The sequence below is a fragment of the Neltuma alba genome, unplaced genomic scaffold, assembly GCF_004799145.2.
Source record: "Neltuma alba isolate B1F8T4 unplaced genomic scaffold, ASM479914v2 tig00012097_pilon, whole genome shotgun sequence".
Classification (NCBI taxonomy): Eukaryota; Viridiplantae; Streptophyta; class Magnoliopsida; order Fabales; family Fabaceae; genus Neltuma; species Neltuma alba.
Genome location: NW_021636654.1, coordinates 356413 through 375379, shown reverse-complemented (window position 1 = coordinate 375379; position 18967 = coordinate 356413). Strand labels below are relative to the sequence as shown.

At 34.1% G+C, this 18967-nt stretch overlaps 2 protein-coding genes across 3 annotated transcripts; both read right to left on the bottom strand.

Annotated features, from left to right (window-relative positions):
- Positions 1-9821: 9821 nt before the first annotated feature.
- Positions 9822-15734, bottom strand: LOC114722648 (protein trichome birefringence-like 35). 2 transcript variants are annotated; one of them, XM_028908725.1, is made up of 7 exons: positions 15730-15734; positions 13255-13451; positions 12878-13157; positions 12356-12527; positions 11927-12123; positions 11691-11843; positions 9822-10496 (listed from the first exon to the last, which is right to left on the bottom strand). In XM_028908725.1, the coding sequence occupies exons 3-7, from the start codon at positions 12967-12969 to the stop codon at positions 10166-10168; spliced, it is 945 nt and encodes a 314-aa protein (XP_028764558.1). In that variant the 5' UTR covers positions 12970-13157; positions 13255-13451; positions 15730-15734; the 3' UTR covers positions 9822-10165. The 2 variants fall into 2 exon arrangements, with proteins under 2 accessions (XP_028764558.1, XP_028764557.1); XM_028908724.1 differs by lacking the exon at positions 15730-15734 and having other exon boundaries at positions 13255-13556.
- Positions 15087-17079, bottom strand: LOC114722634 (protein trichome birefringence-like 34). Its single transcript, XM_028908712.1, has 6 exons — positions 17072-17079; positions 16954-16977; positions 16485-16662; positions 16182-16378; positions 15674-15832; positions 15087-15564 (listed from the first exon to the last, which is right to left on the bottom strand). Exons 1-6 carry the CDS (start codon positions 17077-17079, stop codon positions 15216-15218), a joined length of 915 nt encoding a protein of 304 aa, XP_028764545.1. The 3' UTR covers positions 15087-15215.
- Positions 17080-18967: the final 1888 nt, after the last annotated feature.

The following is an 18967-nucleotide window of genomic DNA, read 5'->3' as shown; positions in this document are numbered from 1 at the left end:
GTGGGAGAGGGTGAGGAGGGAAGGGGACGTTTGGGTCCTATTTATACAGCCAGATGATGGGGAGGGGAGAGAGTGGCCCAGCCTCTTATTTGTAGACAGACGTATATGTCCCCATTTTCAGTGCGATTCACCCTCAAGTCATTCACCCTCCCTCCGCCTTCCCTCCTTCAAAACTACTGTTCTCTTCCCAATTATTTACTCTCCCATTACTGCTCTCAATTATCTTGTATACCTATGAAATACTCATAAATTTAGTTTGGAGTGATTTTTTGTTTACCCTTCATATTTTCAGAGGAATAAAATTAATTAGTTTCTACGGTGTTGGCGGAGCATACACACACACACACAAACTACTTGTGATCCCAAAAATAAGAAGAGGAAAAAAAAACAGAGAAAACTAAAATTAACAATTGATGCAACTTTACCACATTGTTCTTATATATGCAAAAGTTTGGAATCTTACTTGAAGAAAGAAATAGCTAATGACTACTGATAGAAAAGCATTGTCTAGAGATTACATGCATATCATTTTTTTGTTTTTAGGATCATCACTATTATATGTGTAATTAATTTTTTCATTTAATTAAGATACTATTATAAAATATTAAAATTCAAAAAGAAAATATAAAGCAAAATAATTCAATTAATGTGGAGGGGAGTGAGTGGAGATGAGGTGGAATGGAACTGGATGAGGTGTTGTGGTGGTAAAGTCAAAATGGATTGACCGGTACGTCTAGTTGATTGCTAATTTATCTGCCACATCCCCACTAATGACAAACACAATTTAAATGGTAAAAGCATTTGAAAAGATTTATTAGCATACATTTACATACTATTCATCCAAAAGGATTTTTTTTTTCTAACCATTATTAACAAAATTGGAACCCCCGTACCGTACTCATAAAACTCCTTTTTCCTCCAAAAAAAAGAAGAGCTGAACTGTTGTGGGTTGTGGGCTAGGGCAGGCTAGTTGAATTTTTGTTTTCTCCAGCTCAACTCGTCATTTTACCTTCTTTTTTTGGCCCTATTTTCAAGCTTTTTTTAAACATCAAATTGAGTTACGAATTTTTATGTTAAAGCTGTTTCATTTTATCACAAGCTTATGTATAAATTAAATTATGGAATATGCTTGAAAAGCCAACTGAATGATCCATGTTCTAAGTCGAGTGACTGAACTTATGAAATTTTTAATAAGGCTATATGACCTAAAGAGGAATTTAAAAAGTTGATCAAATTAAGTCAATGCCTCTAGATTTAATCAAACTTTATTAAACATGTATTTTTTTGACCTGATATTGCAAATGTATTTGGAGAAAGGAAAGTTATTAAGTTGAAATTGAAATTTATGATCTGCATAATGGGATTTGTTAATTTTAAATATTGGCTTGTGCTCAGGTTTTTTTAAAGATTTATCGAAAATGTTTTGTGAAGAAAAAGAGGGTTTGTTTGCATATGGTTACATACTTATACTGAGTACTTACAAGCACGTTTATGTAAGCAGAAACCAAACTCTCATCACATATTTATCTCATATTTCATAAATTATGATTAAAAAGTTCTTTTTAAACGATCTTACTGCTATTCTAAACAAAAATGAAGTTGATGATTAGAATTAAAACTTGTGACTTGCATAGTGAAATTTATTAATTTTTAAGATTACAATATGCTTAAGTTTTTCTAAGATTTATTGGAAATGTATTGGTTAAGTGAATTGGAAAAATTTCAACCTAACCTCTTCAAGCATAACTCAAATCTCTGGTTCTATTTTATATGGGTCAGTAGGATCAGTGCAAAAGATTATAATATTTTCCCCCGAATTTAAGCTTCAAGAATTAATATTATTATCCTATCTGGAATTTCAATTCGTCTTGTGATCGATCAAAATCACGTGATTATATTTAACATAAGAAGTGATGACCAGAGAGAGGATTATATTGTAATGTTCCAAAGTCCAAATTAAACTGTTTGTTACGAAGAGATCATAAACAATTTCATGGATTAAAAAAAGGCATTCATGGATACATACACGCATTAATTATGAAATGTTAAAGGGAATTATATTGAGTAATAAGAAGATTTTTTTTTAATGAACGTAATTGGAACTATTGCCAACTACTACTCGATGCTAGGTTTCTCCACTGCTACGTGTATTATTGCTTTTGTGTCGGGGTCAAGGTCGACGATTTATCTTTTTCATCCTTCGACAATTATCATCTCAAGACTCGAACTATTCCAATCTCAAACTGGGTTTCTCACAAGTAATGATAATTAAGTCGGCAGCTTGCCTAAATTTCCCTCGCTTGAACATCTAGAAGTACTCCCAAAATAGGACTTCTTCCATTAAGTTGTAGCAGTGTACGTAGTACCATACCCTCAACATATATAATATTGTCTCGGATCCTTAATATAAAAATTAGTTTAATATTCAGTTTGGTTTTAAATATAAAATCCTAATTTACTTTATCTTTCATGTTTATTCAATTTTTTTAAAAGTAATCATTATAATAGTTGCACATATTAAATATTTCGTTAAATAGTACTCTCTCCGTTCTTTATTATAAGAGACATTTAATGTTTATGGCATGTTTCTATATATAAAGGACACTTAAAAGTTGTCTTTATTTTTTTTTTGTTGATTTCTTATTTTACCCATATTTATTGTCTCCAACTCACACTCTCTCTCCTTCCCACTTCTCTTTCTTTTAATAATTTACCATTGTTCTCTCTCCTTATTAATGAGGGCATTTTTGGAAAAAAAGATTATACTTTTTACACATTGATTGTTCTTAACTAATTTTAACTATTTTTTTTATCAACGTAATTCGGTTATCCGTCTCTTATAATAAGAAACGGAGGGAGTAGTTTTAACTAATACACATGATTAGTAATATAATGATATTGTAGGGAAGATAACACCTATTTGTTACAAATAACTAACTTAACAAGCTTTTTAAATCTACTCGAATTGATTAACTAGCTCTCTTATATTAATGATAGGAGGTAATGTGGTGTATGTGAATTGTTTATATAATCGGTGGAAATTTAATTTCACGTGATGTAAACCGCGGAAGGATTGATTAAGCAAAAGTGGGACACATCACTACAGTACAGTTAGACGCAGTAGGGAGACATTGAAAGGGAATTCTGATTCTTGATTCGGCAAATATATATGTGCATATGAATTCAATGCTCTGTTATGTATATATATATATATAATCTCCATACATATTTTTATCGATTTCCGTTATATTCCCCACCACATGTTGAATCATGCCATTTTTTTAAGTCATTAACTATTAAAATTAGGTACCCCCCTTAATCATTGCTAATTCGAAGATTATATATTATTGTAGGTAAAAAGCTGTTCAACCTAACCATCATGTATGTTAAAGATTTCATCACTTACATCCTTTTCTTTCAGATTACCGCTTAACTATATACACGTTGCACATTCACTTGCAATAATACCCTTTTTTCCATCTAAACAAAGCTACTGTTTATTAGATCAGTCCTATTACTACCTTCATATTTTCACGTAATTTAATTTATTTATATTCTTAATTTATCTTAGACTTTTAAAATAATTGATAAATAGGAGCAATTGTTTTTCGGATAGTTTGCATAAAATAATTAATTTCCTCGCCTTCTAGAGCTCCGCATAGTGTTATTCACTTGCTAATTAATTATACATCAGTGTTGTTCTAGAAATGATTATTTTTCAAGGGTTAATCTTACCATCGCGGGCGGTATCGAAAGAACCAATTTTCCGCCCTCCGTTTAAATCTTAAAAAAATAAATCAACACACGACTTGTATGCTCCTCTCATTCGTGTTTGTCTAAAGTACTTGAATTTTTCAGAAAAACTTTTCTATTGTAAAATATTATTTTTACCATTTATCAGAGCTGTAATATGTTTATAAATTGATGCTGTTTATTTTAAAATGAAAAATCAAGGAATTTTTTTTATAAATTTTATTGATTTAAATTTTGTTAATTTTAATAAAAGTAGCTAAAAGAGATTATATTGAAGAAGGGGGAGCTAGAATTAGATATTTCTTAAAATTCTTTTCTTATATAAAATGTGCTCTCTTGATTCAAAATATAAGTATCAAATCTTTGAAAAGGTTTTTTTTATAATAATCATTTTGAATTTATATGATCATTTAATGCATTTTTTATTTTTATTTTAATTAATTATATGTCTCTCTCATCTCTTTTTCTTGCACTTACTTTTCGTCATTTTTTTCACTACTTCTCTTTCTCGTTTACTCTCTCTATAAAAAAGAGTGTTTTAAAAAGATAAGTTATATTTTTTTTTTACATATTTATTATCTTTAACTAATTTTGATCAATTTTTTTAATTTTAATTATTTGATACTTATATTTTATATGGAAGGGGGAAGTATATTGGAAAAAAAATGAATTGAAATGGGGCCTCTTGGGGGGAAAAAACCAAATGAAAGAAGAAAAAAACGGATAATATAAATTTTGGTCTTTAAAATTTGTTTTCATTTTGGTTTTAGTTTTTTAAATTTCAAATTATAAATTTTAGTCCCTTAAATTTTTATTTATTTATAAGATTGGTCCTTATAATCTAATAAAAATTTAAACTATTTTATCCTAACTCATAATTTAAAATTTGAAGAATTAAAATTAATACGAGGATAAACTTAAAGTAGTCCAGACTATGTTAAAAAAAAAAAAAGTGAGTAGAGGGAGCTGGGAATTCGAGGGGTGGCCCCAATTAGGGGTGCGGCGAGCCCCTTTTCCATCATAGGGAGTACCGAGGCATTTTTACCCAAACCCTATAAACAATAAAAAAATTTACTTAAATACTATAAGGTGAAAAGTATTTGCCAAAATGCTACATTAGAAATCGTTTTTCAAAAGAATGATTTTAAATTTTTGAAGAAGTAGTTCATCTGAAAAATAATTTCTTCATTTTTTTTCAAATAAAAAATTGAAATGATTTTGCAAAAGAATGATTTTAACACCAACACATTTTTTAGTAAAAATTATAACTAAAAACCCACATTATTAACTTTGCCATCTCCTTCAATTTCATTATGAATTTTGATGAAAATTCCAATTGATGACCCAATCCCCTCTACACATACATTTTTTTTTATTTTATATTTTCTGCAAAACATGAAAAATATAAATAGATTTTAGGGTTAAGATAAATCCAATACTTTGAAAACCTTAAAATATTTTGTGGTGTATTTAACATCTAGAAGTATTTTTTAGGTGCATCCAACACCCTGAAATATTTTTTTTGCCTTAGTATTGGATGCACCAAAAGATATTTTATGGTGCTAGATGTATTTTTAAAAAATATTTTAGGGTGCTGGATGTATTAAAAAATACTACAAAGTGCTAGATTCACTTAGAGAAATATTTCAGAATACTGGATGCAACTCAAAATATTGATTTGTCGAATTTTCCATGTATTTGATGCTTAAATTAAATAAGTCTTTTCATATTTTAAAATAAGGCTCCTTGTTTTTTTTTTCTATCCTCCAAAACCTCATTTTATATGGTAAAGTTGAAAAAATTTCATTCTAAAACAGATTTATTGACTTGACTATCACTTTTTTTCTTATGATAAATCAGTTGAAGTGATTTATATTGAGATCAAAGAGAATATAAGCATATTTTACATTTATTTAGTTTATTTTATATATTAATTTTAGATTTAAGTATCAAGATAAGAAATAATCTTCCCATAAATTTTACTTATATTTTTTCATCTTTTGCAGAAAACATAAAATAAAAAATAAAAATAAAAAGTATGTGCTAAGGGGATTGAGTCATCAACTGCAATTCTCATCAAAATTCATAATGAAATAGAAGGAGAGGGCAAAGTTAGTAATGTGAGCTTTTAGTTGTAATTTTTACTGAAAAAAATGTCAACGTTAAAATCATTCATCTACAAAACAATTTCAATTTATTTATTTGAAAAAAAGAATGTTAGATAAAGAAATCGTTCTTCAGGTGAACGACTTATTCAAAAATTTAAAATCATTCTTCTGAAGAATGATTTCTGATGTAGCATTTTCGTGAATACTTTCTACCTTGTAGCATTTAGGTAAATTCTTTTACTGTTTATAGGGTTTGGGTAAAAATGCCGATTCCCGGCATCATCAGCTGATGTGATTTTGAGGTTTTGATGTTTAGAAGCATGATGAGCGTGGGGATGCTGTCGTATGAACTGTGCGATGGTGACTTGGATTTCATTTAAGATTTTAGATTAATACTTTAACAGAGGAGAGCGTGGGATGAGTTGACAATGATGAGGATAGAAGGCAGAGACACGTAGTAGGTGGGAAACAAGCTATTATGGTATGGTCATCCATTCCATTCCAGTAACATCACTCCTTTGGGTTTCACCGCTTCCACTGTTTTAATTCTTCCCCCACTATTCCCCGCCTGCACTTGTTCACCTCTACTCATCAACCCAATACATTACCTCACCCGTCATTTGATCTTAATAATAAGAGTTAGTTGACTAATTTGAAGAGATTAAAAAAGTAAGTTAAGTTAGTTATTTGTTCTAAATAGGTGTTGTCTTTTCTAAAATATTTTTGCTAATCAAATGTATTAACTAGAACTATCATTGTTAGAAGGGCTATTTTGAAAAAAATGTATAAATATGAAAGATAAAATGAATTGGGATCTTATATTTAAAACCAAAATAAAAATCAAACAGGTAAATAACAGAGCTAGTATCAGTAATTATGGACTCATGAAGATTTTAAAATATTAAAAAAATTACAATCAACGTTCACCGTTTAGCAGATGTACTTGATAAAAAACGTGTGGGAATTATCTGTTAAACAGTCAAACGAGTTAGCTCAACCATCTCGACACATGTTCGTAACGTTTTAAAATGCGTGGGAATTACTTGTCAAATGGTCAAATTGGTTGACTCAATGGTTATGACATTATTGTACTCTTACCATTTTAAAATCTTCATACATGCTTTTATATCATTTTTTTTCCTGTCTAACTTGTTTGTTAAATGATGAATGTTTTGAGTCTAATTTCCGTGACATTTTCATGTTATTTCGAAATATTTATGTGTATCTTGACATTAGAAATAATTTACAGTGTCTGGATACCATTCATTATATGCTAGACTATCACATTAATTCTAACACACTTCGAACTCGGGACTGATGATTTGTTGTATTTACAAAATTTTCATCCTGAAATGATACTACCTCCGGTTCTTAATATAAGATTTTATTTGATTTTTATTTTGGTCATAAATATAAGATTTCAATCCACTTTATTTCTCATATTTATGTATTTTTTCCAAGATATTCTTCTAGTCAATATATTTGATTAGTAAAGATATTTCAGAAAAGACAACACATATTTATTACAAATAATTAATTTAACTTTTTTCTTTTAATCTCTTTAAATTAGTCAATTAACTCTTATAAATAAAATCAGACGTGGTAATTAGGAAATGGAACGGGGCACAGGGGCCCTGACCAGATTCAAGAGCTGGGCATGCCTTTGCCCCTGCACTCCGTGGAGACGATACAATATGTGATGGATTTGACATTTGCTTATGTGCGCCATAAATAATAATAATTCCTTTTTGAAAAAAAGATGTTTCAGATCTAATAAAAAAGAGCATAATTCATTTATTCCACTGAGGCCATAAAATTAGAAAAGCGACGTGGCCATGATGTCTCTGTTCATTCTATAGTACTCCTCCGGTCCTAATTATAAGACCCAATTGACTTATTTGAGGAGATTAAGGAAGTAAGTTAAGTTGGTTATTTATAATAAATAAGTGTTGTCATTCCTAAAATATCTTTGCTAATTAAGTATATTGGCTAAAACTATCATTATTAGAAGGATTATCTTGAAAAAAAATGCATAAATATAAGAGACAAAATAGATTGGGTCCTATAATTAGGACCAAATAAAAAGTCAAATTGGATCTTATAATAAGAACCGGAGGAGTATATCGCAAGTTGCCAGCTCGGCACATAGATACTGTGGCGGAAGCAATGGCTGGGCTAACTTTTCGCAATTTGTTTGGATGCAGACATGGTCCCTCTTGGATGTTGTAATGCAATAATGAATACATGTTTGTACAATAAACCCTGTAACTTCCTCACTGCGCCAACACTACTGTTGACTTATTTCTTTATTTTCCCTTTCAGCTCAGCGTTTTTGAATTAATGGTTTCAAAAGCTTCCACCGAGGCCATCCCACTGCCACTGGATTACCCCCCTATTCAATCATTTTTGTTGTTGTTAAAACTAGGCACCTTCATGTTTTTTTAAGGAAGAATTCTATTCAAGAAAAGTGAGAGGAGAGGAGGAGAATAAAATTTTTAATAAGTTTGATTTAAAAAATTTTAAAAAATAGGGTTAAAAAAATTTAATTACTTTTTATTACTTTTTTATATTATTTCTTCTTTTTATTAAATTTTCAGAATCCCACCTCTCTAATTTTTTAAATAGAACTCATTAAACTTTTTTTCTCCCTCCTCTCTCCTCTATTTTCCTTACATCAAATAATATCTACGATTCTAATTATAAAATCTCGTTTATAATTAGAACCGGAGATAGAGATATTAGTACTTTTTATTTTTTTTATTTTTTTAGGGTGAACTATAGTAGTACTTTTTAAGATACACCTCTCCCGGTAAAATTTTAACCCTGGATTCACCGAAATTAACTTTTGTCGTAAACCCAACTAACGCCATGCCTTTCAGCCTATCCAGTCATAAACTGACTTTGTACTGGATAGTGGATACGTATAGTTATCGTTAAAAATATTTTTTAAGGAAAGACAAGGGGTGGCAGCTGGCAATGAGGGAATGAATGAATGGAGAGGGGGAACAAATGACACTGTTGTGAATTGTCGTCATCAAAAGTCAAATAGTCAAATCTACTCCTATATACATTATTCCTATGAATACGATGAGCCGTTGATCCCTTATACAGGGGGGTGGGCCCCCCATGATCCGACATTATCTTCCGTCCCCATTCCTCATTTCCTATATTGTCCTCATCCCCCTCTTGCATCCCGCGCCTTTCCCGGATCTCAGCCTCCTCCTCCTCCCCCCCTTTTTCCCCAATGTTTTCATCCTTTTCACCCTCCTCCCTGTTACTGTTACTCCCCATCTGCTCGTGCTTTTGTTTTTTTTTTTTTTTTTAAAAATTTTTTTCACTATTCTTCACCACTATCATATTTGTAGAGAGAAAAAAACTTAAAAATATCCTGCCTCCAGTATTTTAATCTTTAATATAAGATCCCAATCCACTTTATCTCGTATTTATTAATCTTTTTTTAAAATAATCTTTCTAATAATAACAGTTCCAGCGAATACACTTGATTTCAAGGATATTTTAAGAAATATAATACATGCTTATAACAAATAACTAACTTAACTTATTTTTTTAATCTACTTAAATTAGTTAACTAATTCTTATATTTAAAACCCGATGCAGTATGTTTAATGTCCTTAGGGCTGAAGGCCCAAACAGTTGCTCTCATTTTTCAGTTCACTCTTCTCAATTATTTAATCTTTCCTACCTACGCGCCAACCCTAAACATCACTTCAACAATTTCCTGCATATGGGCTGAGCCCACCTCCCAGGTCTGTTGAGACTATATCCGGCTTCTTCTGTGGGCTATCCCCAAGCCCATATTTCCTGCTTCAATTATATTTCTCATTCACCTGCCATGAGTGTAGGCCTGAATTCCCCCAAAAATCATCCCAAATCAAGCTTCCGACGCATTCTTATCTAATAAAATGCCCAGGTGCTGGTTAAATTTACTCACGGGCTGCATTTTTTAAGTCCCAAAAATCTCTGCAACCAAGGGTGATCGTCATAGAAATTACAGCATTCATCAACATCCACACAAGCAATATATGATCCTTTTTTTTGCCTTTTTCTGTTTTTTAGTCTTTTTTTGCTTTCTTCTTTTCTTTTTTTGGGTGCTTCTTGTTGGGGATGAGGGGAAGCAACGGCAACATCATCCTTTACATGCAAATTTTGTGGTTTGCCACAATGAAGAATTCCCTCCACAAGAATCTGCAGAAGAAAGAATGGACAACTCTCTTTTTCTTGTATCTGAAATACTGAGATTAGTTGCCATCACGAATCAAGAATATTAAGGCTTGCAAACGGATCTACAAGAGATGGAATAGTAACTCATTCCATACATCGGGTACCCCCGGCAGGCACCAATGTATGCAATCAGAGTAAGATGGAGGATTTGACAACTGTTCAGGGCGCAATGGCTCCCAAAACTTCCGGAAGATTGATGGGTGGCCGTCCTTTCGGTACTCTGAGAGCTGCGTTATGTTGAGGACAGAAACTTTAGAGGTTAACCTGCTCAGGAGATTCTCCACCATGCGCATCGTTGGCAGATCAGAGCCACTTCCCCAGTATCCCGCAACATCAATAGGCTGCTTCTCCCCATAACAGTTTCCCTCACTCCCTGGCTTCCACTCTCTGCTCCTGCATATAATTTTTAGGGCTCAGCCCAGTCAGACATGTAGAGCAAAAAATGTTTTTATCACCAGGAACGGCAATAGTCAAAACTTGACAGATATTTCTCTTTTGGATGGGATTCAATGCAAGGGAAGAACAAATGAATAACTGAACTGCATTATAAATTATAAATTTATACAATTATCAGTATGAAGTGAACTGGTTTCACTTTTTCCCTAGTTATGCTCAACAGTGTCCTTGGGAATCGATCAGGCAAAGTTCCTTGTTACGCAATCTCAAGTCACCCTTTACCAATATCAGCTCAGTGCATTGAGAATTTTATTCTTAGACGGTCCTATGATATCGAATCCAAGTTGACAAGGAGAAATATTATCTCCTAAAGTAGGTCTTGCATTTACATTTAGGACCAGAGGAGTAGTTCACAGACTAAGTATTCCACTTCTGAGAATCATCCTAAACAATTACCTGGATCCAACAATAAGAGGCCCATTGCTCAAGCTAGTTGGATTAACTTGGCAATGTTGGCTTATATATATTTAAAAAAAAAAAAAAACTTGGCAATGTTGGCATAATCTACACCAAATGAAAATAGGGATGTAGTCCAAGTCCCATCAATAAGAAAGTTGGTTCCTGAAAACTCTAGAGAGAAGATCTTTTAAATGAGGAAAAAAACTCACTGCCATAAATTTAGTACGGGTTCATGACACTGCAAAATTTGATGAGAGATTCGTTCAGTCATAGAAGCTAGCCAGCCAGGGGAGAGGGAACAGTCACCAAGATCACGGTCACTAATCATGACCAACTAAAACGGACTAACCACGATGAAACAACCTTGACGATCATTTATGTAAGTGTAGTTCTCAAGTATTTAGCCACAAAGTTCTTCAATAGTGGAGGAGCTTCATTGAAGGGTCAGTATTGTGGTGTTGAGCCCGAAATGTGTTCACATGTTACAATTTTGTTATAGAACTTAGTAAGGTAAAAGTTAACAGACACCTAATGAATTAAATAGTGAGTTATCTGACAAGCAATTAGCTCAGACTGAACGTGGCAAAAAGATTCATGTCTAAAAATGTAAATCGCTAAAGATGTTTCTTACTAAAAAAGATAATCCAAACCCCACTAAATACATTTAGATCTAAGGATGAGGGATAATCCAAACCCTACTAAATAAAATTAGATCTAAGGATAAGTGCTTACCAAAGATGTGTTGGGGACATGGTCACAAAGAAAACTCGCTTCTTGAGTGGATCAACTTTAGATGATACCCAGTCTGCCCAGGCCCCCATGGCCAACTCCATGGCTCCTAACCCATCTAACTCTTCACAGGCCCCATTTTCTGCATCAGCCCATCTGCAGAAGTACATGATGATACAATTAAATTACAGTGGAAAGATCTTATAATTCCATTGGTACATTGCTAAATTGATACTGACAATAGCTTGACCGGGCCTTGTCTCCACCACAAGTAAGTGTTAAAAACAAGTATATCAGCATGCTCAAACTGTGATGCGTGCTTAAGAACAGAATCTGGACGAATTATCCGCTCATTTAATCTGTGATTTACTGGATCGTCAGAATTAGATTCGACAAGCAATGGAGCCCAGAGGAATTCCACAGTTGCATTGTACTCCTGCAAATGAGATATAGATAACAGAAAAGTGATGTTAACGGGATTTTCAGCTATTAGTTCAGGTGATGAGCGAACATGCTCATCAGCTCAAATTCTTAGAACATGCCAGAAAAGGAAAATGTTCATTGAGAAAAAAAAAAATTTTGTTGGGGGGGGGGGGGGGGACTAAAATTAATACGAAGGCACACATATACATTATGGCAACTACAGTTGAGATAGCTCCTTTGCCTACCTCTGCTCGGAAAATTGTCAAAGGGGCATTTGGCGACATTGACCTTTTATCCGCAGGAACTACTGACTGCAACAAACACACCATAGAAATCCACTGTCCTCTGTTTAACGAATCGCCAACAAACATTAGCCTTTTATTTCTTAACTTCTCCCACATCTCGGCCACATTCCATCTGTTTAAAACAAGAAATCAGCGAATCTTGACAGAAATCATTCAGCGACTCCAATTTCAGAGGAACAAATTTTGTTCTGCTACGAACTACACTATTTATACTTAGTCCTTCATTAACTGCTTAAAAATATTGTAACTTTAATTAAAGTTTCTATTTTGAGCATTCAGTCTAATGCCATCAACGAAAGCGTAGACGATGCATAAATTGAAAACAACGGCAAGAGAGAAGCGAGATTCTAAATGCACAAATAGTCTGTCCTAAGATCGCCAAATTTTACTCGGATAAAGCCAAAAGAAAATAAATCTCCTAATCATAAATAAGGGGGGAGAAGGCTAAGAAAACGAAAGCACCTCTTCAAATTACAGTTATGTGGTTGCCATCTCCAGTATTGGTACCCCAAATCCGGCCGTCCATGCTTGTGACAAGACAGTTGGTCCGACATGTAAGGGCAATCCGATTCGTTGTACAGTGGGTGTGAGCTATTATCATAAACCCACTTCCCCGAGAAAATGTCACAGCCTTCAAGATTCTCTCTCGCGCTGCCGGATTGCTGGGAACGGTCTACCGACGAAATTTTCCTGCCACTATACTCTTTGGTGGAGTTGCATCTACTGAATCTATCCAAAATCCCTAAAATCCAACCACACCCATTTCAAATCCAAGCTAAAGAAGCACAAAACCAAGGAAATAGACAAAAAATCTCAAAGTCTCGAGTGAACAACTATACCTGAAGCACGGTTGAGCTGAGCAGGAAGATTGGGTTTGACATATGTGACTGGAGAAGTTTCTTGATGATTATGAACATGATCAGGGTTTTCGTGGATTTGATGTATACTACTTTCACTGTGGAGGAAGGTTGTCACGACCACGAAGATGAGGAAGAAAAGCACAAGCAAAGGAAAATGGGCCTTCTTTCTGTTCCACCTCTGCATCATGACGATGGTGGTGGTTCACATGGAAAGGACGAGAGAAGCGAAATCGTGGGCAAGGCCAGCGTTTGACCAAGTAGAACACTGAAAGGAACGTGAGCCAGTTTTAGATTTCTTCCTAAATATGGGGTCCGTATTATGATGAGCCCACGTATTAAAAGCAATGATGGGGTGCTTTACTCATGTCAGCATTCGGAGAACCCCATAAGACCCTTCGTTTCGCTTGATTTTTTTTTTTTGGCCTTGATTTCGCTTGATTAATTACAAAGGCAGCAGCCAAAGCATGGCATGATCAAATCAGGCTGGATGTTATGTTTATATTATTAAGATATATAGAAGATTAGGAACCACCTCTCTCTGATTAGTTTCCCTCCTTAACCACCTCTGCAGGGAATAATTGATTTTGATCATATCATGATCATTAATTTGTCTCTTGTTATGGAATTAATATGATATATGCTTTTATCCAGTAGTTGCCCAAATAATTTGGTGGTCTGATGCCTGACAGTATCTCGAATAAGATTACTTTTAATAGGAAGATACTTATACTTCAATAAAAAAAAAATGGTGGTGTGGTAAGCTTGGCCTTGTTCAATCATATTAACCTGGATTGAATTGGGAAAAAAGTACATAAACTTAGCCGAACTAATAATCGGAACCAAGTTGGACATCATATTTAACAGAAAACAGAATATTAATTTCAAGAGGAAAGTTATTAATGTGTTCCAAACCCCTGTTACACATGTGGAATAGAAAGGTATGATGTACCTTTGGGTTTTTTTTTTTTTTTTGAGCTGAAGAAAGGTATGATGTGCCTGACGAAGGGTACATGGGGACGCTCTTATTATTGGTATGTTATTATTTTTTCTTGTTTTAGTTTTGTAATAAATGAAAGGTACATGGGTATCAAAAGTTAGCTGGAGCGGGATTAGGAAATTGTCAAAGTTAGGATTTTCTTGGAGAGCAGAAGAAGAAGATTAAAGAAACAAGGCTGATGGCAGAATCTTCAAAAAGTCGGCCTTGTGGGTAGGTAGGACCTCATTGTTCAAAGCTGTCATTGTTTCACTTCCTCTTCGGGGCAACGACTTAAACTTTGATTAAGCATTCCCCATTTATATCATTTTAGAAGCTACGCCGTAACCTCTTCCTATGAATTTCAGTTCGCTGGGATATCATGGAATTTGAAAGCATTATGGTCATGATATTTCTACAAATAATAAGAAAGAAACCTTGACGATTTTTATCCTCTTTTCTTTTTCCACAAAACAATTCCTTCACTTCCTGAGATACCTCTATAATTTTGGACTCTTCTCTCAACCAATAATAACCAAAAACCACAATTCAAAAGAAAGAAAGAAGAATGACAAAAAAAGAAACTGAAAATTACTAAATCTCAAATCAGATTTGATAGCAACACTAAATTTGCAAATTACGACAAATTTTTGTTGATATTCTTTATTTGGTATTTATAATTTTTCAACTTTTTTTAATCATTTTCCCAAAAAAAAGGAGGAAAAAAAAAACCAAATCTAGCATTTTGAGGATTAGGAGACTTCCAATATGGTTTACACTTCAACTCCCTCCCCAACCAAAATGAAAAAAAAAAAAGAAAAAGGAAAAACTCAGACACTTGACATATATATGCACATTGACGAAACTCAGTACTTGATTTGAAATGTGAGAAGATCTCGAGTACCGTGTGGTGCGTACAATTAGGAGCACATATATGGGTACCCAAGAATCTGTGTGAAACCATGTGTCATTGATGAAAGATATAGGCATAGAGGAGCTGGTTCCAGACATCAGGAACACCAGGGAGGCACCAGTGAATGCAATCTGCGTAACTGCTAGGATTGGCCATCTGCTGAGGAGTTAAGGGTTCCCACTGTTTCCTATAAATAGAAGGATGGCCTTCTTTTCTGTACTCTGAGAGCTGTGTGATGTTCAACATCTGAACATTTATGCCTCTTGTCGTTAGATCTTGGAGTACTTCCTCCACCACTCTCATCATTCTCCGTTCTGACCCCTTCCCACTGTATCCCTCTTTTTCTATCATTTTTTCTTCTTTGTAACAGTTCCCATCCTCTGCTCCTCCCCATTCCTCTGCCCTGAAATATGGTATCAGATTTCAGAATGTATATAGGCAAATTGAGTTGTTCTAGAAAAGGCCCAATGGGACCTTCTCATAAGTAAATGAAGTATGAAAAGGAGAGGTACTTTTGATGAGTGGGTGACATGCTGACAAAAAACAATTTGGTCTTATTAGGATTGACGTGAACCTCCAACCAATCAGACCAAGTCCTGAGTGCCATTTCATACACCCTCACCATCTCTACTCCTTTGTAAATCGCATCTGGGTCATCAAATGAGCCCCAACTGCTCCATCAAAACAAGAAACTTGAGAATTAGCTAACGGCGGAGTAGTAGCTAGGGATACAGATAGAAGATAATGGATAATCAAAAAAAGGGATGATAGTTATGTCGAACTTACAGGACATTCATGACAGGTCTCTTCCACCAGAGGTAAGTGTTGAAAACCAGAATGTCTGCATCAGTCCAGTACCTGGCATGCTTTTCAATAGCCTTCACTCTCACAGTCCGATCGGGTACGCGGTGGGTGACTGGATCATCCGAGTTTGATTCCACAGTAAGGGAGCCCAGTAGAACTCGATGGTTGCATGTATTCCTTTATGTATATGTTTCAATGAAGTAGCCATATACTTACAGGACATTCATGACAGGTCTCTTCCACCAGAGGTAAGTGTTGAAAACCAGAATGTCTGCATCAGTCCAGTACCTGGCATGCTTTTCAATAGCCTTCACTCTCACAGTCCGATCGGGTACGCGGTGGGTGACTGGATCATCCGAGTTTGATTCCACCAGTAAGGGAGCCCAGTAGAACTCGATGGTCGCATTGTATTCCTTGTATGTATATGTTTCAATGAAGTAGCCATATATTCATTAGAAACATGAACAAGATATATACCTGACTGGTAAATGTGATAAGAATATGTGAAGGCTGGCTTACTTTGGCCTTGAAGATGCTGAGTGAACCATTGGCAATGGTGCGCATGGATTTGAGAGAGGAAGGGATTGCAGCGTCAAGAAGACAAACCATGGAAACCCATTGGCCTCTGTTGAGGGAATCCCCACAAAACATAAGCCTCTTGTTCCTTAGCCTTTCAAGCAATGCTGTGGCATTGAACCTTATTAACATAGAAACAACAAAACCACACAGACCTCAAAAACTTCATTCCTTCAACACTTCATATTTGTAGCTACACGCGAATTCATCTTCTTCATCATGTCACTCACGAATCATAATCATAATGAAAAATTTGCATTAATTAAACTAGAGTGTTTCATCTACATGAACTTTCATCATGATTTAAAAATGATGATTTTTTTTAATAAATGCATATAAGAATCATTATTATAACAAACAATGAGAAGTGACTAAAATTGGGTGTATATTATTGTGTGGAACACATGTCAACCTGGGTAGGTCACATTCGTGGGGTCTGCAACCCCTCCTCCTTTAATTTATCAACCTTCTTTTCCTGTTGGTGGTGACAAAGAAAAAAGACGACTTTTATTATCCATATGTCAGCGCACTTGCTCATAGTAGGTACAAGATGATGATGCATTTGCAAGTTTCCTCCTGTTTGCTTGCAAATGACAATCTTATTTTCTCTGTATTTCACAAAACCAATTGATTCAACTTCTGAAATTGAATTATATAGTGTGTCGAATACATATAATCAACCATAAAAACTGAACCCACATGTTATTTTTCAGGTGTCACGGTACATGTAGAACACCAGAGTTTAAACATGACCTATTTAACGATTATTTTTGAAGTCGTTCATGGAACATAGGCATGACTCGTATATTTCATTTGTTAAAATTTTTTGGTCATACATACATGACGAATAAATACTAGTGTATGTACCACTGCTATGTATTTGAAACATTGAATATATATATATATATATATATATATTAATAGTATCAAACTTCGGTTTGACATGACTGAGAAGGGACATTTAAGGATATATGTACCATTTTGGTTGTGCTGTTGACGTTTCCGCAACCAAGTACATTGCTTGAAGATAGCTCAACACCCATCCTCCTCAACTCCCTTCGTCTTCCACATAAATCTAGTGCCATAAATAACTTAATATGCAATATGTAGTAATTATGTTTTCTTTGTCATTGGTTTCAATATTAATTTTTAATTTAAGGAAAACTATTTCTATGGGAATTTATCTATATATATATAGTATGATTATCATCGATATAATGCTCTAAATAAATAATAATATGTCTGAAGAGGGGCTCGCTTTCCTCTAGTATCCCATTATAATGTGGAGAGCAATAATGAATTACACTGCAACATCTGATAATCGGTTCGATCTTCTTATTCGTTGAATATGCTATATGGATCCACTGACTTTAATAAGTTTCGGTTGGCCCAAATATCTACTGTCAGTAAGAACGACTAATCCCTAACACTGTAGATTTTTCAAAGAGATTTTAATATTGTTAGATGTTTAATTCCTTCTGTGGTATTTTAAGTAGAAGTGCACGCGCAGCGAAGGAGAGAAGTACAATGTGGGCACACAATTAAGGAAAGCATCCAACACTGGGATGGCTTTAAGCAAAGGGTCAGCTTCACTTGCGAAACAAGGAATTCAAACATACTTTGAAATTTGAATATCAACTCACTTTTGGTCAGTCCAGCATCACGGGTCCTCACTTCATTTACAAACTTCTCATCATCGACCCCATTTTAGAACAATTTGAGCAACTTGCAAGGTGATTTGAACAAGCAAAATAAGTTGGGTTTTATATGTGCTCTTTTGGCGTACCATTTTCTTTTTTCTTTTTGTTAAATTGTCCTGCAAAAAGTTCGAGGTTTTTTTTAGTTGTAAATGCATTTTTAAATAGAGGATTAAGGTGTATCTAGCACCTTAAAATATTTTGTGATACATCTAGTTTCCTGAAATATTTTTCAGCTGCATCTAGTACTTTAAAGTTTTTTTTTTTGCCTCGATGTTGGATGCCCTAAAAACTATTTCAAGCTATTGGACGCACATAAAAAAATATTTTAAGATACTGAATGCATCAGAAAATGGTTCAAAGTGCTAGATGAACTTAAAAAAAATATTTAAAGGTATTAGATGGACCATAAAATATTTTAGGCTACTTGATATATTTAAAAAAATACTTCAGAATACCGGATGCATCTTAACCCTTAAATAAAATATATTTAAAAAAAATACTAAGAGAGAAACTGTATCTCCGTTTTGATCCTGGGATCGTGCCTCCATACGGAGAGGCGAAGGTGAGGGTATGCACCATACGTTGCGCTCTAACTTACAGGCTTCAAACATTTTCAGGTCAAAAAGAAAAAGGCTCCAAAATTTTTGAGAATGGTGAAGAATCTCATGTATGTGATGCCTTCTTCAAGACTTCCCATTTCCTCTTTAACTAGAACCTAAATTGATT

Bases quoted from the DNA above. Each gene is read 5' to 3' on its own strand.
- LOC114722648 (XM_028908724.1), bottom strand. From the start codon at position 13,462: ATGATGCAGAGGTGGAACAGAAAGAAGGCCCATTTTCCTTTGCTTGTG. The intron at 12,124-12,355 runs GTAGGCAAAGGA...TCTCATTTGCAG, and splicing joins TGACAATTTTCCGAGCAGAG to GAGTACAATGCAACTGTGGA. The intron at 10,497-11,690 runs GTAAGCACTTAT...AATTATATGCAG, and splicing joins ATGTCCCCAACACATCTTTG to GAGCAGAGAGTGGAAGCCAG.
- LOC114722634 (XM_028908712.1), bottom strand. The intron at 16,663-16,953 runs GTTGACATGTGT...TATGTTAATAAG, and splicing joins CACGAATGTGACCTACCCAG to GTTCAATGCCACAGCATTGC. The intron at 16,379-16,484 runs GTAAGCCAGCCT...TATACATACAAG, and splicing joins TCAGCATCTTCAAGGCCAAA to GAATACAATGCGACCATCGA.